The following is a 27,065-nucleotide window of genomic DNA, read 5'->3' as shown; positions in this document are numbered from 1 at the left end:
ACATCTGCACCTACAGCCCATTTCGAAGTTAGTTAACCCAGCATGTGTGCATGTATTTGGACTGTGGGAGAAAACCGACACAGGCACAGGGAAAACACGAGGCCCTAGGAAGGTTTGAAACCAGAACCTTCATGCTGTTTGGCACCTCTGCACCTTTGAAACATCCAGCCAACAGTAAGCAAACATATGAAAACCAGAGCCAGACGAGCAGTGTGTGTGTGTGTGTGTGTGTGTGTGTGTGTGTGTGTGTGTGTGTGTGTGTGTGTGTGTCTGCCCGTTTGGAGTGACACTTTGTTGTGATGTTTGGTCAAATTCTTTCTGAGCATTTTGCGACTTTGTTAAGTTTCGGCATGTTTGTCCTTTGTGGACTTATCCCAGTTACATGCTGGTGTTTGGCATGTTCATCTCATATGCCACTTTTCCTGACTTGAAATGCATTTGAAAAGGAGCATTCTGATTGGTGGTTTTCATCCATATAAACAAACAAGTTAATGCAGGACAGGTAAAATCAATTTCACGCCACACATTTAACAGTGTTTCATGTCCTGATCTATTCTGAGCTTATACCACTGAGGTTTCAGCTCTGAGGTGCCACGATGGGTGAAACAGGTCAAGGTGACATCACGGATGTGACACCCGGCTTAGAGTTGCCGTGACGACCGTCCCGGCTCATCAGTCACACCTGTCAGACAGCTGTATGTGTGTATGTGCGGTACTCTGTCGGGTGCCAGTGCACACAGAGGATGGTTATGAAGGACAGGATGGATGGGGCAGGATGAGGAAAAACAATCATTTAAAGTTCACCACTCACCTCCTCTGGTGTGTTGCTCTCTTCTCTCTCTTCTGCAGTGAATCTACTGGACACGACGACTATTACAGGAGACTGGGGGTGGCTAGCGTATCCGTCACATGGGGTAAGAATGACTTTACACGCAACACAAAGAAAACTACACATTTAAACATGTTTGAAAACATCTGACACCCAAACGGTGACTTCCAGGTCTTGACCGTGTTAGCAGGGCTAATGCTATTGTACTGCATCTCTGCTTAATCCCAGCTGCACATGTTTAAACCAGAAAATACCTGTTGAGATTTCTATTTTTATCCCATCTGAAAGCATGTGAGCTGATTTTCCAGTTGGGGGGAAAGCCTGTGCTTATTAAATGGGATCCAGTTGTAACCCTGACACCAAAGGCTAATTACATGTTCGTCATTTGCAGTCAGACAACTACACAGAGCAGCCACCTAATTCCAACACCAGCTCTGACATCACTTTTAAGCCCCCTCCGCATACTGGCAGCAAGGTGCACATCACAGAATGGGATTTGGGGTGGGGGTGGCTCAGCCCCCAGGCGGAGAAGGAGGAGAGAAAAAGATGAAAGAGAGAATGAGGTGACAGCGAGGGCACGGCGTCGCTGCATTAGCATATTGTAATGCCACATGATGATGCCTGGGGTGATGAAGTAGGACTCCAGCCATGATCTTTATAGCAGAGAGATGCCACTGTGTCCCTGACTCCCCCGGCTGTCAGTGAAGTGCTAGAAACATTTAACTCACCTCCGGCCCACTCAACAGAAGGCGGTGTGATTGAACGGTGGCCAGGAGGAACAGATGGATTGTCTTTCAAGTCCTGAGAAAAGAGCTGGAAGAATTGGATTAGAGTTTTGAGCGAAATCACTCCTTCGGCTTGAAATCAGCGTGAGAAGTGAGCCTCCTCGATCCCGACAGTTCCGTGTTCTAACATCTAGATTACATAAACTCATCTTGTAGTGTTTCATTTAATTAGTTCATGTGCAGGAAATATTCACTCATAATTTGATGAGAGATTTTTTTTTCTCTGCGGTGCTCCTGCAGAAGAAATGTTGAGTGTATCATTTACATGCAGGAAACCCTGTGCTGAAGAGGTATCAGCCAAGGAAATATAGGTTAAGGATCTGAAACAATGATCGTTTTGTTGACCTATCTATCCACCCTGCCCTCCTTCCTGTGTGAACACTGTGGCTCTGTGACTGCCATCTATTCAACATGATGTCACAGACGGTGTATGAATATGATACCATTACCAATTTTTTTTTTTTACTTTGCTAGAGAAATTCTGGTAATATAAATGCTTTATACAGATTGTCGTTAAAAAATGTGGATATGAGCAACACAGTAAGAAAAAAAAAAAAATCACAGATGCACAGAAACCGAAATATTGCAACATGCTTGTTACATCCTGTACTGTTGCCCAGCTGTTATTTTAATATACTGTATTCGGGGATTAAAGTGGGAACCCAAACTTTTGAGTGAGGCACGGGGAGCTTAAGTTCACACTGACAGCTTCGTACCCTGCTACATTTGACCTAAACTGAGATGACATCACTGTTTCAAACATTACCGCAACACTGGAAATGACCCACTATCCTTATTATTATTTTATATTCTGACATGACCTTTGAAAAATATGAAATAATTGTTGTGTTTCTTGCACATTTGTTGTTGTTTCTCCAACTCATCGTGTACAGGTCTGTGTTTGCCTAAAAAAAATCTACAGAATGAAGACTTTACATGTTAGCTTTAAATTTCCAGATTATCAAGTGTCACTTGCTGAGAAGTCCTCACCTTTGAAATCGTCTCTCACTTGCCTCTCGTGCCCTCTCGTTCTCACGTCTTTCTCCATCTCTGAGAGTGAAGGAAAAATATGTGTGATAACTTCAAATACAGTAACTGCACCTTCAGTCTAGCAAGGCACTTGGCCAACTTGCACAGAAACATCTTGTGTATTTGGTGATATTTGCTGAGCCTCTTTTTTTTTTTTTTTGCCACTGAAGAAAAAGTAATTAAATTTATGCTCACTTCCCTTCCCCACCTGACAGGGATGAGAAGGAAAAAGGGATGTGTGCAGTAGGGAACCATGGGATGACATCATCTTCAGATTTGATGAGTGAGGAACCTCATGGCATCAGCTGGAAACAAAGCCAGACTGCAGCCCACTTGCTTGATGTCATTAAGTATTAAAGTGCCCATCACATTTAATTACTCGTTAACTGACGGTGTTGGAATTCTGTCCTGGATCGTTCCGGCCCACTTCAGCTGCTGACTGTACCGACCCACTTCCATATGTGATAAAAATTTCTTCAGATGATTTCTTTTAATTATCCTTCAATGTTTCTGAAAATCCTGCTTTAAATGCAAATAAGCCTCATAGTACGGCAGTAATATATCGCTATAGCTGCAAAGAGGTCTCAGTCATTCCATGTGAATTCCACAGTTTTTGCTGTTGTTGCTGTGGAGTTACCACCAAACAAAGTCAAGGTCGCAGAGTTATCAGAACTACCTCTTTGCTTTTGCCGCGCCAACAACAAAAAAAATGGCATCTCTTTCCTCATGCTGTGTATCCTCTAAAGGGTGGCGTGTGTATCATGTGCAGTGTTTTAAAAAGAATTATGTTACATTTAATTCTCAAGATGCTTTTGCTAATTTTTTATGTTTCCACTTGAGAGAAGCACTAAATTGTTCTGATGACATTTTGTGATAGTAAAAGAAAAACATGTTCATAGCTGGATAAATGCCATCGTGGTGTTGACAAGAGTGTATCCAACATTTGGTATCTCTGGCAATACATTACTGTGCATACACAGAATTAAGGTTGTTTACATTTTCACCACTGACAGCTTCCAACTGTATTTTGTCAGTTTGCTTGTCTGGGCACACAGTGGTTGTTAGAAAGCTGGGCTTGTTTAATGTAAGTAAGGAGCTGCTGCCTTCCATGTGGGAGGTTTGATTTACTCGGAGCAGTAAGTGCTACAGTAGACTGTGTATGTTTTGAGCTTCATAATGATGCATTCAAAATGATCCTCAGCAAAGCTATTGAAGCAGCAGCAGCAGCGGTTTGTTGCTGCAGGTCAGCTTCTGCTTTCAGCTTTTTTTTCTTTTTTTTTTTTCAGCCATGTTGAGCGAAAACCAGAAAACTACCCATGTTTAATGGTTTGAGCCCCCTCTCTAGCACTGCACCAGAATAAATATACAGGATGTTTCAATAATAATAAGAATTTATAGGTCCTGATGCATAGCTGTTAACAATAGGTGGGCTAGGGCTGACTATGAGCACGAGTCCGTGTGGTAGTCAGATTTGGTATATGGTATATGTTCTGCTGTATCTCTTTTACTATAGCTTCTCTCCACAGAGTTGCAAAGCAGAAGGAGCATAGACAATGCTAGGTGACACATGCTTCTAACACCAGTTGGTGCTCCCCACTGTTGTCCAACAATGCCAGGATGTGCCAAAAATGATTGCTGGCTCACGATGTGATTTTGGCAAGACATGTACCCCCAATTTCTGCAGCACAGTCAGTGTGGCGGCACAAATGTGAAAGCAGGTCAGACTTTATAGGTATTTCTATGATATATTAATATAGGAGCATTCTGTGCAGTTAGGATACTCAGATGGGGGTATTGCTGCAACATTTAGAAAAGATGAGACATTCTTCAGAAAACTTTATTCCCTGTTTAAACTTCTTCTTTTCTTATTCCAGCAGGAAGCAGTGATTTTTTTTTTTTTCTGAACAGCTACGACTATGATGTAGGTGAAGACCTGACTTAAGCACAAGTATAAATCATTATGGAGCTTTATTGATGTCACAGTTTGGGCGAGCAATGACTAATATATCAACCACAACCGTGGAATCAGGGTTGCTTTGGTACAAAACTCTCTCGATTAGATCAACAATACTAACATCTAATTTGTGAGTGTGCTACATAATATAATTTCTTAGACAAACACTTGAATGCACAAGCTTGTGTTTGTAAGATTTTCAGAAGAAAGACCCAGTAAGAGCATTTTAGTAAGTGGCAGCCAATCTCTGAGCTCAGTAGTCTCTTACATGAGCTTCCAGTGGTGCTGAGATTGTAAAACTAAACACATAATCAGCAGTTTAAATCAGTTGACTGTTAAAACCTTTAGTGTTTTTATCAGTTAGTGTTTTGTTTAGTAGTACCACCATGAGCTGGTAAATATGGGCCATGGTTATGCGTGTGAACATAATATTGGCTAGGATAAACAAGCAGAAGAGGACTATATTATAGGGCTATAACTGACACACAGAGACAATGATTTTCCCCTCGATCAGCCGTGATCGTCTTTTTCTGCACATTATGAGAATGGTGAATACACGTTACTACCATGAGGGCAGAGGTGCAGGGTAATACCTTTGCAAAGCTTCTTCTGAGCTTTTACATCTTTTAGTTTAACTCTGCTGATCAAATCCAGATGATGTCAAGCATGTGTCACATGTGCGTTGTTGTTGCTGTTTTTTTGTTAATGCAGAACTTTGCTCTTAATGTTTGTAACTGTGAGACCTGACTGAGACTTCTGCCGTGAATCTTTGTAGAGCCTATGATGTAGCTTACATCGCTAGCCGATCTCACTGCATTTATGCTTGTGCTGGTGCGTGATGCATCAGTCACCTTGTGGTCGTGTCCTGGTGTTTTATAAGCCGTGCCAGCCGACAGAAACAAATAAAATGCTGGGTCTTTTTCCCCTCCTGGGTCCCTGCTCTTTGTTGTGGTCAGTTTTTTGGGGGACAAACATATTTGTCCCTCCAGTTTTTCCACTTCTTCTTCTTCTACATTTCCAGGGAGGTGGCTCTCAGGTTTCAGTGTAGGTTGCATTCTTTCAAATTTAATAAAAACTGAAACATCTACAGTTTTTGCTCTAATATCTGATCATAGCGTCAGTGTAACAATGATATGTGTATTCATTGTCAGGGTTCCTTTTAAACTTTAACTGAGACACTACTTATAATGTGATATAAACTTCAGGCAGTATTCTGTGATTGTGTAAGAAAGGAAATCATTAGTGCGACCTTCATAGGTTCTTTGATAAATACAATGGGGGGAAATAATTATTTGATCCCGTGCTGAATATGTAAGTTTGCTCACTTCAGATGAGCAGTCTCTAATTTTATTGGTAGTTTCATTTTAACGAAGAGAGATGTAATATCAACCAAAAATCCAGAAAAAGCACATTACACATTACATCAAGTTATAAATCGATTTGCGTGTCATTGAGTGAAATAAGTATTTGATCCCTTCAACCCGGCCAGAATCCTTGCTCCCACAGATTGACTGTGTGCCCATGTGGCACAGCCAGATTAATTCAATTCAATTCAATTTTATTTATTGATTACAATCAATCAATCAATCAACCAACCACCCATGTTTGGAGGAAGAGAAATGGTGATATGACCCAAAGACCACCATCCCCACAGTCAAGCACGGAGGTGGAAACATTATGTTTTGTGGCTGTTTTTCTGCTAAGGGTACTGGATGACTTCACCACAATGAGGGGCCATGTACAATAAATCCTGGACGAGAACCTCCTTCCCTTAGCTAGAACAATGAAGATGGTCCTGAATGGGTCTTCACCCAAAAGATACCCCCAAGGCAACAAAGGAGTGGCTAAAGAAGAAGCACATTAAGGTCATGAGTGGCCTAACCAGTATCCAGACCTCAGTCCTGTAGAAAATCTGTGTAAGGAGCTGAAGCTTGAGTTGACAAGCAGCAGCCAAGAAACCTAAAGCATTTAGAGAGTTTCTGTAAAGAGGAGTGGACCAAAATCCCTGCTGAGATGTGTGCAAACCTGGTGACCAACTACAGGAAACATCTTACTGCTGTGCTCGCCACTAAATACTAAGTCATGTTTTGCTTGGGGATCAAATACTTATTTCACTCAGTGACGCTCAAATCAATTCATAACTTTTATGTAATGTGTTTTTTTCTCTGGATTTTCGGTTGATATTCTGTCTCCATTAAAATGAAACTACCATAATAATTAGAAACTATTCACTTCTTTGTAAGTGAGCAAACTTACAAATTTAGCAGAGAATCACATAATTATTTTCCCCGGTGTATGTTTGACACTTTCTGACTCCCTCTCTCTCCTCACGCACACACATATAAGGTCATTTTCTTGCCATCCTGGCAGTTTACATTATTATGAATGTGCCATGATAGCAGCATCAGGTTCCGGGCAGAGCAGCTCTCTGGCGGTCTTATGCTTAGAGAAAACACAACTGCAGCAGAAGGACTTTGTTACAAAAAGCCATTGCACCAAGTGTGACTCCTACATGAACAGTCACACTGTGTTTGAGTCACGGTAGATGAGAAGTTTGGCTTCAGCAGCATTATGTGATTGTACTGTGACATAACAAATACATTAAGCATGGATGTGCTGATAGTCTGCAGGTTCAATTATGTTATTTTTATCCTGAAGTATTGTTCAGGAGGGGACACACGTCACTAAGAGTGAGTGAAAAAGGCAAAGGTGAGAGGGAGAAATAGAGAGGGTGCCCAGAGGGAACGCAGGAGGAATACGTGTCATATCCATGTTGGAGGAAGATGGATTAAAACTGTCATTGTGTGGTTTCTTGAATGTGGAGTCATTTTTAGGCAGAAGGATGGATGCTGGACACAAACATTTACAGTATGCAGTCACAACAGCCAGATTAATTCTCTTTTTGCATTGGGTGTCTTAAATTATGCCTGTTATCTGTTAAAATTGTACAACTGCTGACACATGAAATCTTCCCTATAATTTCTATAAAATGTGTTTTTGAGCATAATTCACTCAGATTCTTTGATTTTTCATCAGCTCAACTTGCCGATCAATCTCTGCCTCCTGATTCAAATGGGGGCACATCAAGCTCCATCTGAAATGGGCCCTTGGGTCCTGTCTTTTTAACCCTTCCTCCCGGCGTATACTCTCTGCTCAGATTCAGCTAATTGCTGCAAAACTGGTCAGACTGGACTTTACAGTCCAAATGGATAATGGTCCAAAGCACAGAAATGGGATATTCTTCATTATCATTTCAGTCACCTGATGTTAGCCCATAGAGCATGCTCCTAAGCTATTGAAGACGAAACTGAACGCAGAAAAGGTATAGCAGAGCATCTCAAGGGAGGAAATGGTGATATCTCTGGATTCTAGCCTTAGGCAGTCATTGACTATAAAGGAGTTTTTGTCAAACTATTAAAAAAAAAAGTCATTATATTTAAAATTATGTTTGTCCAGCTATTTTTGAACCTCTGAAAATGTTTAAAAATGGCTGCAATTCCCAAACAGTTAAGGCAATTTTTTTTTTTTGTTGAATCCCTTGAATTAAAGCTGAAAGGCTGCACATCAATCATATCTTGATGATTTGATTTTAAATCTACTGAGGTAAATCTACTGAGGTAAATTTACTGAGGTAAATCAGGTTTTACTGCTGTGGCAGAGGCAAAACTACACAAATTGTGTTACAGCCAATATACTGACAACCTGTGTGTATATGATACTTTTTTTTGGATAAAATACTAGCATTCTGCGGTTGCATGTTTATTGGTCAGTAAAAGATTCACAATGATGCACACTCTCTTGATGGCACCTTTTTCCAAACAGTAACTGCATCAGATGTTAGGAGCGAGGTAAAACAGAAACCTACATGTGCACATACTGTAACAAGCAGCAGTTTGTGGTGGTTGAAGGTGAGCGCTATCATGTAGCTGCTGGTGCCTGCATGATTCTGGCCTTGTGGTGACACCCCTAACCCTTACAGAAAGATAATTTACTAACACATCTAAATTTGACTCGCTCCATAGAGCCAATTTCATTCATTGTATTTAGAAATTGTTTGATTATACTTATTTAATCTGGGATAGACTGTGTTCAGTAACATTATAGTGGGGGCTAAAAAAAAATAGCATAAATTTATAGAGTTACATTAAGGCTTGTTTTGGTGTCTGACTGAAAATGAAAATTAAACTTAAAAATGTTAAAAAAAAAAAAAAAGAAAGATTCATGTAAACACATCGGGACATGACTGGGGGCATCCTCTGTTGTCTGGCAACCGATTCCTTGGCTCTTGTGAGTGGTAGGATGGCGTCTGTGCACTGGGCTTTTCCTACATATGCCACTGAGGTTTAGATCAGGTGGAGATCTGGGGAGGTTTCCTTCATTACGAATTGGCTTGGCTGGCACAAATTTGTTTATAATCACTTTATAGTTCTCTATAATGAATAGCAAATAACCTTATTATATAGGTGGGGCAGTAAATTAGTTAACTAGAGATAAAAACATCACCACAGAGCAAAGCTCTGTTTCTAGAAACATGGATGGAAATGATGGAGAGAGACAGCAGGAGAGGGACAGAGATAGAGGAGGTAAAATATTTTAGCACTGTTATAGCCGGATTAAAATGTTCCCAGCAAAATGGCTGGGGACTGTCAGCTTGCACTTATTGTTCAATCGATGTATGTGTGTGTGTGTGTGTGTGTGTGGAGGGTTATGTCTTTATCAGCACCCTGACCGCTCCCATTGCAGGTCTCATTTAGATGCCATGATGACAGATCACGTCTTCAACTCAAGGGGCTTCTTTCCATCCAATTTATTCAGGCAATGATAGGACGCCTGTGGGCTGTCCCAGGAGCATCTTTCGCAGTTTGGCTTTCTCTGTTTCTCTCTATGTCTCTTTCTCTCTCTCACTCACTCTCTCTCTCTCTCTCACACACACATTTGTTCAGTCTGCACTACACTCTCTTGGAGCTTGTCAAATAGGGCAGGAAGACTTCATTATCCTCCACTCCGGTCTATGTTGGCCATGACAGGTTCATCCACCGGCCACCCCACAATCGATACAGCTGACAGTACAGTGTGTGTGTGTGTGTGTGTGTGTGTGTGTGTGTGTGTGTGTGTGTGTGTGTGTGTGTGTGTGTGTGTGTGTGTGTGTGAGAGAGAGAGTGTGATTAACTTCAGCCAGGGAAGCCATCATGTGTATGAGCAAGTGATGAGCTGAAGTGTCAAAAACCAACACTCTGTTGCCATTACTTATTATATTTCTCTTTTTCCTTGTTTTTGTTTTCTTCACACACACACCCGCTCACACACACACAGAGATAGAGAGAGATACATACACACATACATTTACATATTTCTGTTTCAAAACACCTTCCATGACATGTAGCTGAGCCACACAGTCGAGCAGCTGGGCAGTTTCCCACCAACTATAATTTTTACTATTTTAGTAAGGAGTTTCTAGTTTAATATCTAAAATCAAACTAGTTTTTTTTTTTTTGACAAATAAGATTCTGTGTTCATACCCTGGCATAGACTGGCTCACTGGACCTGGCTAGATAATTATTGTGTACCCAATCGGCACTTTAGAACTTTTCAGAGTTGTTGTAACTCTTGGATGAAGCCTTTCCTTTTTGTGTGTTTGCAGTGCAGAAACTAGAAATGATCAAACCCTGTTTTTTGTGGGGTTGTTTTAGCTCCTACACCGGGGCAGGTACTCTCCAGCACAAGAAGGAAGCTTGTAGGAACCAATAAAAAGTATGCACGCATGCGTTGCTGATGTGCCTCGAAATGATCCGAAGACACCACCTGAGGTCCCTTCAGGATGCTCAAATGGGTCAGAGATGTTAGCACAGTTCATGCACTATACATAAATGACACCAATAAAAAATCTTAAAATGAGAAAACATTTACAATAATATTTATGTAGCTATTTAAAATAAAATTATTATGTACAGTATTCTCAGCCTCGTGGTTTCCTCCTGCAGACGGTGATGATCCAACCAAACGTAATGATACAAATGATTAAATGGTTTTTAACATCCCAGATGCTACATGCTACTTCTCTTTCACCTAGTGCCAGTCATCCACAGCTAACACTTAACTTCATTATTTAATAAGAAATGATTAAAAAAATGCAACATTCACTGATCTGTTGCTCTGAATCCGTTTCGTTTTTCTTTCATTTACGTAGCTGTACTTTTCATGTTCAAAGAGTGGTGCTTGGTGGCCGTATAATGTGGTATAATGAAAAGTTTGAGCAGAATGGGATATGGATCATGCCCCTCCTTCCTCATGCATTGTCATTCCTACTAATACAGAACTGCACGCGCTGACGGTGAAAATCTAGTTCTCATTTTGCTGCTAAGATGCAGCGCTAAAAATCAGAGGGAGGAAATGAAATAAATTAGACAAGTCAGGGACATCCCCTCTGGCAAGACACACCCTGCAATCTCCTTGCATTTAAACCTCTGGATATACACCATATGCACTATAGCTTTTTCATTATGTAGGCACAGTGGAGAAAATAATTATTTTATCATCTGCTCAATTTCTAAGTTTGCTCACAAAGCAAGGAACAATCTCTAATTTTTATGATAGTTTCATTTTAATGGAGAGAGTCAGACTATCAACCAACAATGCAGAAAAGAAAAACAAACGCATTGCATAAAAGTTATAAATTGATTTGCATGTCATTGAGTGAAATAAGTATTTTATAGTGGAGAAATCCTTGTTGGTGTGCACATCAGTAAGACAGTTCTTATAGTTGGTCACCAGGTTTGCACACATCTCAGGAGGGATTTTGGTCCACTCCTCTGGACAGAAACTCTAAATACTTTAGGTTTCTTGGCTGCTGCTTGGCAACTCAAGCTTCAGCTCCTTACACAGATTTTCTACAGGACTGAGGTCCACATCTGGCTAGGACACTCGACGACCTTGATGTGCTTCTTCTTTAGCCACTCTTTTGTTGCCTTGGGGGTATGTTTTGGGTCGTTGTCGTGCTGGGAGATGCATCCACAACCCATCTTTAGTGTTCTGGCTGAGGGAATGAGGTTCTCATCCAAGATTTACAGTACATAGCTCTGTCCATTGGCTCTTCAATGCAGTGACGTTGTCCTATATCCTTAGCAGAAAAAAGCATTCTCCCAGTCCTTCTCTGAATCATTTTGCTGTTCACTGGCAAACTTAAGATGGGCCTGTGCATGTGTCTTCTTAAACACAGGAACTTTGCAGGATCTGCAAGATTTTACTCCATAATGGCGTTAGTGTGTCACCAATGGTGTTCTTGGTAACTGTAGTCCTAACTGCCTTCAGATCATTAACAAGCTCCTCCCATGTCGTTTTGTGCTGATACACCATCGTTCCCATGATCATCCTCATCCCATGAAGCAAGGTCTTGCATGGAGTTCCACACTGAGGGCAACTGATGGTCATTTTATATTTTTTCCAGTTTCAAATAATCGCACAAACAGTTTTCACCTTGTCATCAAGCTTCCTACTGATGGCCCAGTCTTACTTGTAGCCCATTCCAGTCTTCCGTGTGTATGTCCTAATGTGTTTTTTTCTTCTGGATTTTTGGTTGATATTCTCTCTGTATTTCTCCCCATTAAAATTAAACCACCTTAAAAATTAGAGACTGTCTTTGGAAGTGAGCAAACCTACAAATTCAACAGGGGATCAAATAATTAGTTTCCCCACTGCATTTCTCACAGGACAAGTTCTTTCACTGTTTTACTGTAAGTAGCAGGGAATGGGAGCAGACCCAACAAAAGTATAGCATGAACATGTAAACTGGCATGTGAATTCAAATGATAAACAAGCTGGTCCAGATGTTTTTCTAAAGTTGGAGTACGCTGGATAAAATCAGAGCAGAACACCGACCATCAGCACTGATTGTTTTTTATCATTTCACAGGAAAACAAAGTGTCTAATTGAAGTTTCCTAAGCAGGGCAGGATGCAATTTAAAGTTCTGAGAGTGAAAAAGAAAAGTTTTGAAATAGTTAGTTGCAAAGCAATAAAAAAGAAACACTGCCATACAGAGTAGTGTCATTGACATAGCTTCATCTTTTATTTCTGTTCGTTGGCCCAAAAACTAGACTATAAAAAGAAAATGTATTCTTAAAATGTTAATTGAACTTTTAATGATTGCAAGTCATTTAACCATATTTTAATCATAATAATAAGTAAATCAGTTGTTCATTCACATTATTAAGCTCATGCTTATTTATATTGAAACAGGCAAAGGCATCTCATAAAAAATGTATTTCACTATACTGTGTTATGACTTAATTGATGATATTACACTTAAATTAGTTCTGAATTGCTTTTTTGAATGAGAAAACGAACCCTCTGGGTGCTTTTCTGCTGCTATCAGCAGCACTATCCTCTGGGTCTGATTACATACTTCCTTAAGACACCTTCAGCTTGTCTTTGAACTATCTCTCTTACCCTCTCGATGACTGTCCGCTACAGTGTAATTGGCTGTACAACATCCCACGAGACAGCAGCATTTTACAATTCAGCAAAACTGCTGCTGGATGGTGGTGATGCTAACTCACCTCTGCAGCAGCTCTTTGGAAATATTTCACTTAATAAAGATACCAGGTGAAGGCAATGATGTCCTACAGGTGCTGGATCAGAAATGATCTGACATGCTCTAGAGTCAAAGCGCTCCCCTTCCTTCCAGACAGAAGATGCTTTACTGTCAGCTGTAAACCATTAAGCTGCTCTTTTAGTGTGGGATTAACCCTGTCATCAGTCAGAATAATTTTGGGCTTTCACCCAGACCTCACTTATTCTAAAATATAGGCCTAGAGTTAGACTTAGGGCTAAGCTCAGGATTATCACCTTTGATGACTTAGACCTCAGAGGCGTAATATGTTCTGGGAAAACAGGAAACATACAAAAGTGTTTGATTTCTTCAAAAACAGATATTTATGTTTGCCATCATGGTATTATTTTTTTTTTCACAAAAGAACTACGGTGTATTAGTTCCACTAGCATTGAGCATAAATAACTAACAAAGAGATTTTTAATCGAGAGAACAACAAGGAGCAAATGCAGCTGCTGTGTTCTGAATTTGTTCATTGTGATTTTCTTTTTCAAAGTTCAGAATAAATGTGATTCATCTCTACCTTGTAATAAAGACTCTTTGAGGAAACTATAATAATTGTGATAATAAAAAAAAACAAAATAGTAATAGCCCATTTCAAAATCTAATTTATTAATCTGCTTATTAACGGCCTCTTTAGCCCATAAATTCCCCTGATTACTCAGGCACTGCCTGCTGGAATCATTCTCAGACACGTTTTGCTTCTGGTCAACTGAACCGAAGAATAATTTTGCCTTATTAACACTTGTTTTTTGTTGGTGTAGATTAAGCAGACAATAAAAGAGGTTGACAGGATCAGAAACATGAAAATGGATGCTCAGACAAATTCTTACAGACAAATCCAGAAACATCCTCAGGCTGGTTGGACAGTCAGAAAGAGCCTGCGTGATAAAATTATTGACTGTTTGGACTAGTGAAGCAGGCTAGGGCAATGGCTAACCATAAAATAATAATAATTTGAAAAGCAGAGCAAGACGACCTCCTTTGTGTATCTTTATTTTTTTTAATTATTATTTTAGGGAGTTGGGGACCACATTTAGCACCCTCCTGATCCTGCAGCCATTTTTTTTCTGTGAATTTCAGTATCTGTAATGAAAAAATATTACCACATTTTTGACCATATTCTGATTTGATTGCTTCATCAGACCTCTCATGTTTACATTCACAGCTGTAGATAGTGGAGGTAGATATCACAGAGTAAATACAAGGCTATCACAATAAGTCACCAATGATTGTGATTAATGATTTAATGCATTTTAGGGCATCCTACATCCCAATATCTTTGCAAATGAAACATGCACACACACACACACACACACACACACACACACACACACACACACACACACACACACACACACAAGTGTGTTTTGCTATCTTTGTGGGGAATTTCCTTTGACTTCCATTCATTTCTACAGCCTAAACCTTACCTTTACCCTTTTCCTAACCCTAACCATCACATACCTAACCCTAACCCTAACCTAAACTCAATTCATACCTTAGCCCTAACTCTGACCCCTGACCCAAAAACAGGGTTTCCCCTTGTGGGGACAAGGTTCCAGTCCCCACAAGGAGCAATTGGTCCCCACAACGTAGTATATGTCAGGAAAATTGTCCCCACAAGGTATTATAAACATACGCACACACACACACACACACACACACACACACACACACACAAAACAAAAAGCAAATGCACTCTCCAAAAGACAAAAACATTTGATAATCTCCACCATGAGTATTCATAATTAGAGACTGGCAAATCCATTTAGACCACCTTAATTGTTTAAGAAGCTATTTTAGATATGTTTGACTTCATAAAACCTGAAGCCCAAAAGAAAGTATTAAATTATCATTAGCATGCACTTAGTTTAGTTTGTTTTTTAAATTAAATTAAATTATCCATAAACATTGCATGGTTACTGTAAAGTTGGAATTTTTGTAGTTGATTAATAAGCACTTTGTAATACATCTATAAACATTATTTTGCCATTTATATTAAGCTGAAAATCATGTTTATAAGACTTGTTTTAATATCTTCACATCTATTTTATTGTTTAGTTTTTGTTTTTGCTTTTACATATTAGGGTTAGGATCTGTGAAAGGACCGTAAGTCACTGGGATTTAAGGTCCTTTCGCATACACTGTGACGATGGGACCGCTGTGTTGAGCAAAGTGCAGCGAAGCACGCCGGCCGGGAAGCACTTATGGCACTCCACTGGCAGAAAGCACTTGTGCACACAGTGTGACATACATTAACACAATCAATACAAACACAGAATGGCAGGGAGCAGGAGCATATAGTATGTGTAAAGATCATGAGTGGCCACAAAAATTACACACATGCAGACAGAGTGCATCAGCCAGCCCAAAGTGAATGCTGAGCCATCCACTCAGTGTAGTGGTCAGTGCTCGCACGGTGTCGGTGTGGGGTGGCGAAAAATCAAGAGAGCGCACCTGGAGACGTGATTCATGTTTTGTTTCACTGCTGAGTTTTGTCACTCACGTGGGTGCTGTGAAAAAGTATTTGGCCCCTTCCTGATTTCTTATTTTTGTTGTATATTTGTCACACCTAAATGCATCAGATCATCAAACAAATTTTTATGGTATGCAAAGATAACCCAAGTAAATACAAAATGCAGCTATTAAAATGATGCTTTCATTTGTTAAGGGAAAAAAAACTATCCAACCCGACCTGGCCCTGTGTGAAAAATTGCCCCTATGCCAGTGGTTGTGCCACGCTTGGCAGCAAGAACTGCAATCAAGCATTTGTGATAACTGGCAATGAGTCTTTCATATCTCTGTGGAGGAATTTTGGCCCACTCTTCATTGCAGAATGATTTTAATGCAGCCACATTGGAGGGTTTTGGAGCATGAACAGCCTGTTTAAGCAGGCTGCCACTGTAAAGCATCTCAATCCTGCTGAATAACTCAAGTGCTCTTGAGCTTCAGGGCATGAACTGATGGCCGGATGTTCTCCTTCAGGATTTTCTGGTAGAGAGCAGAATTCATGGTTCCATCAATTACAGCAAGTCTTCCTGAAGCAGCAAAGCAGCCCCAGACCATCACACTACCACCGCCATGTTTGACTGTTGGTATGACCTTTTTTTATGAAATGCTGTGTTAGTTTGATGCCAGATGTAACAGAAAGCATAACTCCCCAAAACTTTTTTTTTTTTGTCAGTCGACAGAATATTTACCCAAAATTCTTTGGGATCAGAAACATGTTTTTTGGCAAATGTGAGACGAGCCTTTGTGTTCTTTTTGGTTAGCAGTGGTTTTTGCCTTGGAACTGTCCCACGGATGCCATTTTGGTCCAGTCTCTTTCTTATTGCTGAATCATGAATTCTGACCTTAAATGAGGCGAGTGAGGCCTGCAGTTCTTGTTCTGGGTTATTTTGATGACTCATCAATGCGTTCTTGGAGTAATTTTGGTAGGCCAGCCACTCCTGGGAAGGTTTAGGTTCCACGTTTTCTCCATTTGTGGATGATGGCTCTCTCTGGAGTCGAAAAGCCTTAGAAATGGCTTTGTAACCCTTTCCAGAGTGATAGATGTCAATGACTTTGCTTCTCAGCTGTTTCTTTAGATCATGGTGTGATGTGTTGGTTTTTGAGTTCTTTTAGCCTGCTTCACTTCACAGACAGGTTCTGTTTAAGCGATTTAGTGATTTCTTGATAAATGCTGGCAGTAATCAGCCTGGGTGTGGCTATGGAAATTGAATTCAGCTTTCCATAAAATGTTAATTCATGATTTGGATGATTTGGGAGGGGGGGGGGGGGGGGGGGGGGGTAATTTTTCACACAGGGGCAGTGAGGTTTAGGTAGCTTTTTTCCCCTAACCATCATTTCACAACTGCATTTTGAATTTTCCGAATGTTATCAGTCCATTAAATGCACGTTATCAACGATTATCAGACCCATTGTTAAGGGCCAGTAGGGGCTGTCTCCACCTCCTAGCAGGCAAAAAGGTTGTTATCATCGTTCTAATTGAGGATCACTGTTCCGGTGTGACGTGGACTGGAGTGGGTGTCTGGAGTGGAACTGGATTCCACTGAAATTAGTGATAACGGCCTACTGAGACGGCTAGCAAGTGCAGGAGGGCCAGTCTGAACTACACTTATGGGACTGAAAACTGTTAATAAAGTGCATTTAAGGACTGATAACGTTCGAATCAGCTGAATTAGAGCATTAGCTGACTGCTGGGAGGGACTACGATGAATCCAGATCCACTCCAGAGACCCTCTTCAGTCCACGTCACACCGGAACAGTGTTCCTCAATTAAAATGATAATAACAACCTTTTTGCCTGCTAGGAGGTGGAGACGGCCCCTTCTGGACCTTAACTATGGGTCTGATAACTGTTGATAACGTGCATTTAATGGACTGATAACATTCGAAGCAGGTGGAATTTTTTGTCTAATATTAAAATTTGATCTGAAACATGTAAGTGTTTTTTACATGTGTAAAAAACAAAGCAAAAAAAATCAGGAAGGGAGTAAATAAATGTTCAGAGCACTGTATGAAAACAAGGCATTATCAAATATGGTCCTGTTCTTCTCCTAGCTGGTGGTGCTGTAGGGCAGCACCAGTGAACAGAGGCCATTAAAGAGACAGGCGGGGGTTCTCCATCGTGAACGCTGCCACTGTAGATTTTTTATACATTCTTTGGAAATGCCAAAAAAAGCTCTTTTTTCTAAAAAATAAAATTAAATAAAATCCTGTTTGTTTGAATGTTTTCATCTTTTTGCACAGTTGTGCACGCAATTCTGTAGAAATTTCATCTCAGAATAGATAGCAATTAGACCATCTCCCCCACTGATCCCAGACCAGTGCAATTAACACTCCTATTCCAGAAAGGTTATCGCTGTCAAAGAGCCCACAGACAGACACACACACACACACATACACACACGGGAGCAAAGTTATTAAGTCTGTTATGGTTGTGTGGCTGATAGTATGAGAAGCAGAAAGGTGTTGGGCAGAACCTGATATTTCCACTGAGTTAATATGCAGACCTGTTACTTCACATAGAGCCCAGCATTAAGCCTGCAAATGCCACCAACGAACACACACACACACACACACACACACACACACACACACACACACACACACACACACACACACACACACACACACAATATTACCCAGCCATCAGACCCCACTTATTCTTAGTCTTCATCCTTTTTGTTTCCCCTCCCTCTGCCGTTCTTTCGCTGTCCACACCTCCATCAAATGTACTAATCTGAAATTAAATCTCTCAAGGAAGACACCATTCGTCAGCTTTGTCTTTTTCTTCTTTTTTTTTGATGCCTCTCCTGTTAAAACTTGTGTAGGGTGCCTGCTTTAATACAGGTTGTGGACTGGGATAATATAGCTTTTGAATTTATATAAATCACACACATATATGTGACACACAGCAGACCTGTTGACATGCAAAAGTATCATCTCTTTTAGGACCTCTGGGCCACTTTGGCGTAAGGTTTCTGGAGTTCATTCTGAAACAGAAATAGGTTGCAGGTGTATGAAATATAATTCCTTTGCAGTTGTTCAAGTTGTATAATGAGGCGTATCAGTTTTGGGGCATTTCTTTCATTGTTTTTCTTCTGCTAATGCAGCTGTATGTTGACACATTTGCATTTGTTCTTCATTACCCGATGCTGCCTCAATGTGAAAAAAATGTCTTGTTGCCACTTTGGGCAAAGATGTGCGATACACCAACGCGCCTTATTGTTCCATTATCTACCTTGTCCAGTAAAAATAGAAAAAGTCTAAATATAAAACACAATTTATAACTGTTATGTAAACACATTTCTGACACTTTTGAGCAACTATGGCCTAATGGGCACAACACAGACCCACTTACTTTTTCACTGGCTGCATTACATGATCTTCTTGAGTTACATAGCTCATATAGCTAACTGTGCAAATTGTATTTGTTGGTAATGACTCCCTTCTTAATGTCCAGTCAAATGTTCCCTCATTAACAGATTTATATTTGAGCCTGTATGTATACTTTTGACCCTGCGTGGTTTAGAGAAAATCCAAAATAAATTCAAACTTCTGCACCCAGTTCTTGTCTGTGTGTGTGTGTGTGTGTGTGTGTGTGTGTGTGTGTGTGTGTGTGTGTGTGTGTGTGTGTGTGTGTGTGTGTGTGTGTGTGTGTGTTGCCTACAACAATTTCAAAGGGAAAAGTCATTGACTGCCCAAGATGCTACCACCTGTACCCTGGAGAAGCTGCACCGTGTATATGTTGACTTCTGAAGAGCCACAGACGGAGGGAGGAGTCCCACTCAGACCCATTGTTACTATAAACTCGGTCACCTACAACATTTCCAAGCACCTCGCCACCGTCTTACTTCTGCTTGTGGGCAACACACTCCATCACATCAAAAACTCCACGGGCTTCACCAACAGGGTTTGTAATCCTAAGCTGAATCCAGATGAAACCATAGTGTCCTTTGATGTGGTTTCACTTTTCACTTGTATACAGTGGAGACTGTCAGAAAAAACCTACAGCAGTGGTTCCCAAATTGTCAGGGAGCCGTGAAGATACTGCGGGGGGGCAGTAATAACAGAAATTCAGTTTTTGTTTTGTTATTTTGTTTCGTTTTTACTCAGATTTACTCATGGAATTTTCTGGTTTTAAAGGGGGCCGCGGCAGTCTTGACTTTGGGAACAGGAAGACAAATCCTTACAGAACAGAACCAGCTTTACCACTGATCAGACATGCACACTGTTGGACCTCTGCTTTACTACCACATATTTCAAATACAACAAGGATTTCTACAGACAAAGGCATGGATGTGCCACGGGCTCCCCAGTGTCTCCCATTGTAGCCAACCTTTAAATGGAGGAAGTGGAAAGTAAAGCTCTTGGCTCCTTCAAAGGGATGCACCTAGTACAGACATGTTGATGACACCTGGGTCAAAATCAAAACCCAAGAAGTAGAAACCTTCACTGACCAAATCAACTCAGTGGATAAAAATAAAAGGTTCACCAGGGAGGATACCGAGGATAATAGGTCGCAGTTAATGGATTGTGCTGTGCTCATTGAGAAAGATGGAAGCCTCAACATTGAAGTTTATTGGAACCACACACACATGCAGACCAGTACCTACTCTACACCCACTGGAACACAAGCTTGGGGTGATCAGGACCGTGCAACACTGGGCAGAAAACATTCCCTCTAAGGCAGAAGGGAAACAAAAGGAACACATGTAAAGAAAGCCCTTAAAACATGTGGATATCCCAACTGGACTTTAATGAAATCAACAGGAAAGAAGGTCAGACACCAACTAGGGAGAAAGAGAATGACATTTCACCCCGGAAAAAGAACATTTCAAAGAAATCATTAAAAGCTCAAAATGAAATTCACGCTCACAATGAGGTTATGTAAACTTCTGACCATAACTATAAGGTGCTGAAAAAAAAAAAAAAACCTTCCTTGTGATTGCTTTGGTCTCTAGCAGATTTTGGGGGCTGCCAGTAGGTTGTATGGAAGATGCCAACTTTTCTGTAAACACTTGCCAACAACTTGCCAAGCCGTACTGCAACTGTGAAAAGTGTACCTCTTCTTCCTCTTTCAGCTGTTCCCTTTAGGTGCTGCCACAGAGCATCATCTTCCTCCGTCTCATCCTGCCCCTAGCATCCTTTTCTGTCACACCAACGCTCTGCATGTCCTCCTTCACATCCATGAATCTTCTGTGGTTTTCCTGTTTTTTTTTCCTGCTTGGGATCTTCATATTCAAAATCCGTTGTCCAATCTATCCACTATCCCTCCTCTGCACATGTCCAAACCATCTCATCCTTGCCTCTCTTACTTTGTCTTCAAACTGCTCAACCTGAGCTGTCCCTCTGATGTCCTCCTGGATTCCATTTGTGGTTTGCTTTAGTCACACAGGTCTGGAGACTAGTCAGCAACCCTGTCAGCAACCCTGTGGCAACCTCTGGTTGCTAGGGAAAGATGTGTATTTCCCTAACAGGTTGGTCAGTCGTCGTTGGAGGTTGCTGGCTGTCGTCAGGGGAAATGGGTCATAAAGGTGCTGCAGCAAAAACCTCACTGTGATTGCTTTGGTTGCTACCACATTGCTGCAGTCCCTCTTAGTTTGCATGAATGACACCAACTTCCAAACACTCATCATTTACTCACCGAGCTGTAGTGAAATTTGGAAAAAAAATTGCCTCGAGAGTAAACATTGTGCCGCACCACTGCAACCAAAAGGTGGAACTTTTACATTACGTTATGTTATTTGCATTTCACTTAACACAGTTGGAAAGAAGTGTAATGAAAGTCAGTAGAAGCAAGACAGAATACATGTGTGAATGAGAGGGTGACAGGTGGAAAAATGAAGATGTAAGATTAGAGATAGTGAAGGTAGATGAGTTTAAAAACCTGGGGTCGACCATCCAAAGCAATGGACGGTGCACAAGAGAGGTGAAGAAGAGTGTGCAGGCAGGGTGGAGACAAGTGTCAGAGGTGATTTGTGATCGGATGGCCAAGAAGTCTGGATAGGATCAAAAGAGGGAGTTATCATTTTAGAGCCTCAAAGTAGGGTGTTAAAAAAGTTCCTTTATAAAATGTAATTTTGTTTTCTGCTTATTTCTAAAATTACAGTGAAGCATTTTTTTTTTTGTATGTGATTTTTTTCATAAAATGGCAAAAGAAACAATTTCCCTTTTTAGCCACCCCCCCCACGTTAAAAATTCACTCCGCCAATAACTCAACATAAGACAACACAGCTGCCACATCAGTATAAAATCTTTACCCCAGCAAGCCAATCAAGCTGTCCATGTTTTATTATTACTCTGTTTTTGCTGTTTACAGTCAAAATTACAAATGTAACATAAATCTACACATAAAGTTTGAGAGGCAGTAGGCTATTCCAGTGTTAACCACATGGATGGGTGTCTTTTTAAATGTGCATTGCTGCTTGGAGGATAAGACAAATAGAGAAGAAGAAGAGGAGTCGTATACTGTACAGGACATAGCACCTGGTACAGTGAGATAACAGTGAGGAACAGAAGAACTTGTGTCATTTTAGCCTCAGTCTTTTTTTTATTTTCATTAAAAAGTTGGTCAATTCAACAACACTTTGTGTGTGTGTGTTCTGAAAGCCTTGGAGCATATTCCGTTAGAAACTTGTATAAGATGTTGAAAGTGAGCAGGAAGTAATTTTTGTCAGCACACCGGACTCCCTGCAACAATCTGTGTGTTTCTACTGTAGCCGTGGCTGCCTTCAGCTTCCTCTGAAACAACAATGATGGAAAGAGCCATAAACAACTACACATCAACACACAATAACCTCTCCTTTCCTCTCTACGTATTAGGCAGTCAATCTTTGATTCTCCCTTTTATCTTTTTCTCTTTCATATCACGTCAGGAATAGCCTGATACAGATTTCATGGTACAGGACGTCCAACTTCTACGAGAACAGACCCCCAAGATTTAAACGGCAGCTTAGAAACGACTGCTTTAACAAACGCTTTTATTCTGCTTAACAACAGCTTCTCTGATCTCCCGACAGCTCAGATGGCAACTTCTTTGTCTGAGTGGAAACAGTAAACGGGCAGAGAAAAACAAAAGAAATTGAGATTAAAGAGAGAAAGCGAGTGTGAAGATTTAGATAAATGAAGGAATCCAGATCAGAGAGGAAATAATTGCCACAAAGAGTCAGCAGAGGCTGAGCTGTTTGACTGCGCGACCCCACGACATTCTGATTGGAAACACAATTAGCAGTAAATAAAGAGAAGTTATCACCAGCCTGGAAATTATGCCACTTTTGTCTTTGCTTGTTGTTTTTACTAATGAAGATAGGGATGTATCAGTTATAATATCTGTTCACTCAAGGCATTCTGGGGGATCAGTGGACTGAAGTACAGACAGTCGGCGCCTGTGTTAAACATTTGGTTTATCAGCCACTCTGTCTTATCAACACTTCTTCATTCTCCCGTGTTTACTGCTGTAACAGCTTATGTTGTTTTTCAGCACTGACAGTAAAACAGCAAATTAAACACAAATGGGGAAAAAAACACCACCCGGCACATCCCACTGGGACCATGTTCATGCTAACTCCAGCACAACTGACCTGTGCGTGTTTGTTCCAATAAAGATTAGGAGGGAAAAAGCTAGCAAAGATTGCACAGTGATGCAGTGGTTAGCGCTGTAACAAGAAAGTCTCTGGTTGAAATCTTGTGGTGGGCTGGGACCTTTTGTCCTCCCTGTGCTTCTTTGGATTCCCACAGTATCCCAGATTCATTCCACTGTTAACTTAAACTTTTTTCCCAATTTGTTACGGCACTGTCAGCATCCAAAGCTAATTTATTGACACACCTACTGTAGTCACCTAGTTAAACACAATTCACAGATATCAAAGTGATGGATTTTTCCATATTGGTTGTCACCCCATGAACAAAAACATGTTCGGCTGCAGCAGCTCAGTTTCATCTACAATAACCGTTGCTGGGCTTGCTCGTTCTTGTCCTCCTTCTCATATCAACCAGTCTTCCTCCTCTGCCTCTCAGACTGTTTTCATTAATTGTGGTTATTAACCTTCAACTGACCCTGCTGCCAGTGCCCTCTGAACTGGCTTATATTGGTTTCATTGAATCACTGCCAACAACTGTAATTACTATTATGCAACACAAGTGCATCACTGTGAAAAAAAAGTGTGTGCGTGTGTGTGTTTTTTTTTTAATTGAGTGAGAATGTGCTTAAAATTCTGCTAAAAGATGAAATAAGACCGTCCTAATAAGTGAAACTTGTTCAAGGTTTTGCTCAAGAGTGACTTATTGAACAAATGGGTTCAGGACACTGAGAATTTGGTTCAGAGAATGGAAATGTGTCTTTCACCAGCGGAGGGAAACAGTTTCTTTATCACTTGAATAAGCAGGAACAGTTTTAGCCTTTAGTCCCAGCTATTGACATGGGGGACAATTTCATATGTTTTGTTATGATTTATAAATGTGGTTTAAAAAGCCAGCCAGTAATGACATGAAGCTTACAGTTTCCAGCACTCCAAGTGCAATCCTGTCTGGATTTAGGGAATGAAGCACAGTATATTGGAGAGGTGTTTTACCGTGTTTTTCATTTTGATGCATGCCGCAGTTTTTAAACTTACCAGTAGCAGCCGAGAAGCATTTTGACCTAAAACCTCAAAAAATGTGAGTGGCATTTTGCTCTAAGTCTGCCATATTGCCTTCTCCTGATGAGAGATCTGATGATTTGACAGGCAGGAAACAGATGTGCAGTTTACAGCCAATTAATTTTGTTCTCCCTTGAATTTTCTTTCTCTGTTGTACTTCACTCTCATCCTCTCTGTGTCTGACACACACCGCCGTGCACACCTAAACCACGCTGTCAGCTGGCCGCTCTGTGAAGCACTGCATTTCCGTTGTTGTGGTGATAGAAAACTCCCTTATCGTGCTCTCAGAAAGATAAACATGCCCCGCTGAATCACTCACTTCTTCTTTTCCCTGTCTGTTTGCTGAGGAAGAGCTGCAAAGATTTCCATTATTCTCAAAACTAAAGTACAACCAATCTGGTTCAATCTCGTTCCCTCCCTGCTTGCCAAACTGCTCCCAGCCTCCTGACAGTCTGCCTTCAGCTGCTGTGATTTTTCTCGCTAGAGGAAAATTACCAGGAGCTGAAATCTAAGATTTCCCAAGAAAAGTGTAACCAAAAGGAAAAAAAAAAAAAGGTTGAGAGCGCAGTGATGGCAAGACAGGAATAATGAGGGAGATAGAGAGGTATACACCCTGCTAATTAGCTGGGGTCTTTACAAGTTCAAGGACAGTTTCAATTTAGCTGATAAAGATGAGAGGATGAGGAAGGGAGGGAAGGGTGAGGGTGTGTGAGGCTTCCTACATCTTAATTATCCAGTGGTTTTGGGGGGATATGAGAGTGCATGTGTTGGGGGATCTGAGGAAGGGAGGGAGTGCACAGAGTGAGTTCAGGATAAGGAGAGAAGTTGAAGGGCTTCCATGGAAAACCCAGACGTCTTATCCGAGGTTGAGTTCAGCTGAGGGTCGGCCCAAAGCTTCCTGGGGTTGACAATTTCCCTTTCAATTACTCTGCCACTCGTGCAAGGATTCTCAGCCCAGGAGGATCATGGGTAACCCTGGGGTTAAACACACATGTATTACTTATTTCAAACATGCATACAAATTGCCATCGCCCAGGCTTGTGATACTCAGAAATAATCAGTCCTACAGTATATACACTTCTGCAGGGTGACATTGTGATCATGATTTAAAAGTATCACCTCTGGCTCTGATGGACACCAGTGTTAAATACGCACAACAGTTTAAGGTAAACCTGATCGAGAGAAGAGTTTCTCCTCTCTTGTTAGAGGAGGAGGAAGCCATAAAGTTCCAGTGCATGATGACTACGTATCAGAGCATCCTGTTTTCATCAGCTTTTTAACACATATTGTGTATCCAGGTTTCCTTAGATGCAAGTCTCAGTTCTTTGCAAATGTCTTAAAATGCCTTTGGGCATTTATTTGAGCAGTTTTTAAGTATTTTCTAAGTGAACTTTAATTTCAATGTTCACCACTCAAATCAAATGAAAAACACTTTCAAAGCTTCCACTAAAGTAAAGTTTTAAAACCTTTCTCTCCTGAAATTATTACTCTTTTGCTAGATTTTAGTTCATACCTCTCATCTAATCAAGTTTCAATCAAGGTTCTTGATGACATAATCATCTATATGTCATAATTTCTTAGACGCAGGTTTTGTTGTCACATGGATTAGTTCTGTTGATGCTGATGTAGTACAGCAGTTGAGCATTGCTTCTAAATGGCACCAATAGGATATTAGCAAAGATGAGAAAACAATTATTTAAAAGCTGAACAAAGGAGCTTGCAATTGACCACTAACAGTATGGCAGCTGTTCTTGTCTGTGTAGTTACAGTCCAGTTTGAGGGCCTGGTGTGACCTACAGTTGGGGAAATAATTATTTGATCCCCTGCTGAATTTGTAAGTTTGCTCACTTCAAAAGAAACGAACAGTCTCTAATTTCATGATAGTTTCATTTTAATGGAGAGCGACAGGATGTGAACCACACATTCGATAAAGTCATACATTGATTTGCACGTCACTGAGTGCATTTGAACTCCTGCAACCGAGCTCCCGCTGTAGCCCTGCACACCTACAAGACCATCAGCAAGAAGCTCGGTGAGGAGGTGACAGCTGTTGGTGTGATTATTCACAAATGGAAGAAATGTAAAATGTTGGGACCACAAAGAATTGTAAATGGACTAGTTCTACTCTACCTGCTCTACCTCCTGAGCCACAGCCACAACAAAGAATACCATTGGTTACACACTGTGTCATAATGGATTGAAATCTTGCAGTAACTGTGGCTAAAGAAGAAGCACATTAAGGTCATGGAGTGGCCTCCAGACCTCAGTCCTGTAGAAAATCTGTGTAAGGAGCTGATGCTTTGAGTTGCCAAGCGCCAACCAAGAAACCTAAAGGATTTAGAGAGTTTCTGTAATGAGGAGTGGCCCAAATCCCTCCTGAGATGTGTTCAAACCCGGTGACCAACTACAAGAAACATCTTACCGCTGTGCGTGACAACGAGGGTTTCTCCAGCAAGTACTAAGTAATGTTTTTTCTGGATATTTGGTTCATATTCTGTCTCCATTAAAATGAAAGTAACATAATAATTAGAGACTATTTTTTTGTAAGTGAGCAAACTTACAAATTCATTAGGTTATCAAAGAATTATTCCTTTCATTGTAGAGATACCCCAGAAGCAGTGCTGTGCAAGTGTGGGTGCCGGTTGGGCAACATGCAGTCCGGCCTATGAGTATTTGGACAATGACATATTTTTCTTTTATGACATTTTGCCTCTGTGCA

At 40.8% G+C, this 27,065-nt stretch overlaps 1 protein-coding gene across 1 annotated transcript in view; it reads left to right on the top strand.

Moving 5' to 3' along the window:
- epha8 (eph receptor A8) overlaps positions 1-27,065 on the top strand; it is a 146,480-nt gene that overhangs the window by 28,426 nt on the left and 90,989 nt on the right. The window contains exon 2 of the mRNA XM_030728472.1: positions 850-914. Coding sequence (XP_030584332.1) covers positions 850-914 — 65 coding nt within the window. The remainder of the gene's footprint in view (positions 1-849; positions 915-27,065) is intronic.

Source organism: Archocentrus centrarchus, chromosome 5, assembly GCF_007364275.1.
Source record: "Archocentrus centrarchus isolate MPI-CPG fArcCen1 chromosome 5, fArcCen1, whole genome shotgun sequence".
Lineage (NCBI taxonomy): Eukaryota > Metazoa > Chordata > Actinopteri > Cichliformes > Cichlidae > Archocentrus > Archocentrus centrarchus.
Note: the sequence above shows the minus strand (reverse complement) of the source record. Positions and strands in the feature narration are given on the sequence as shown.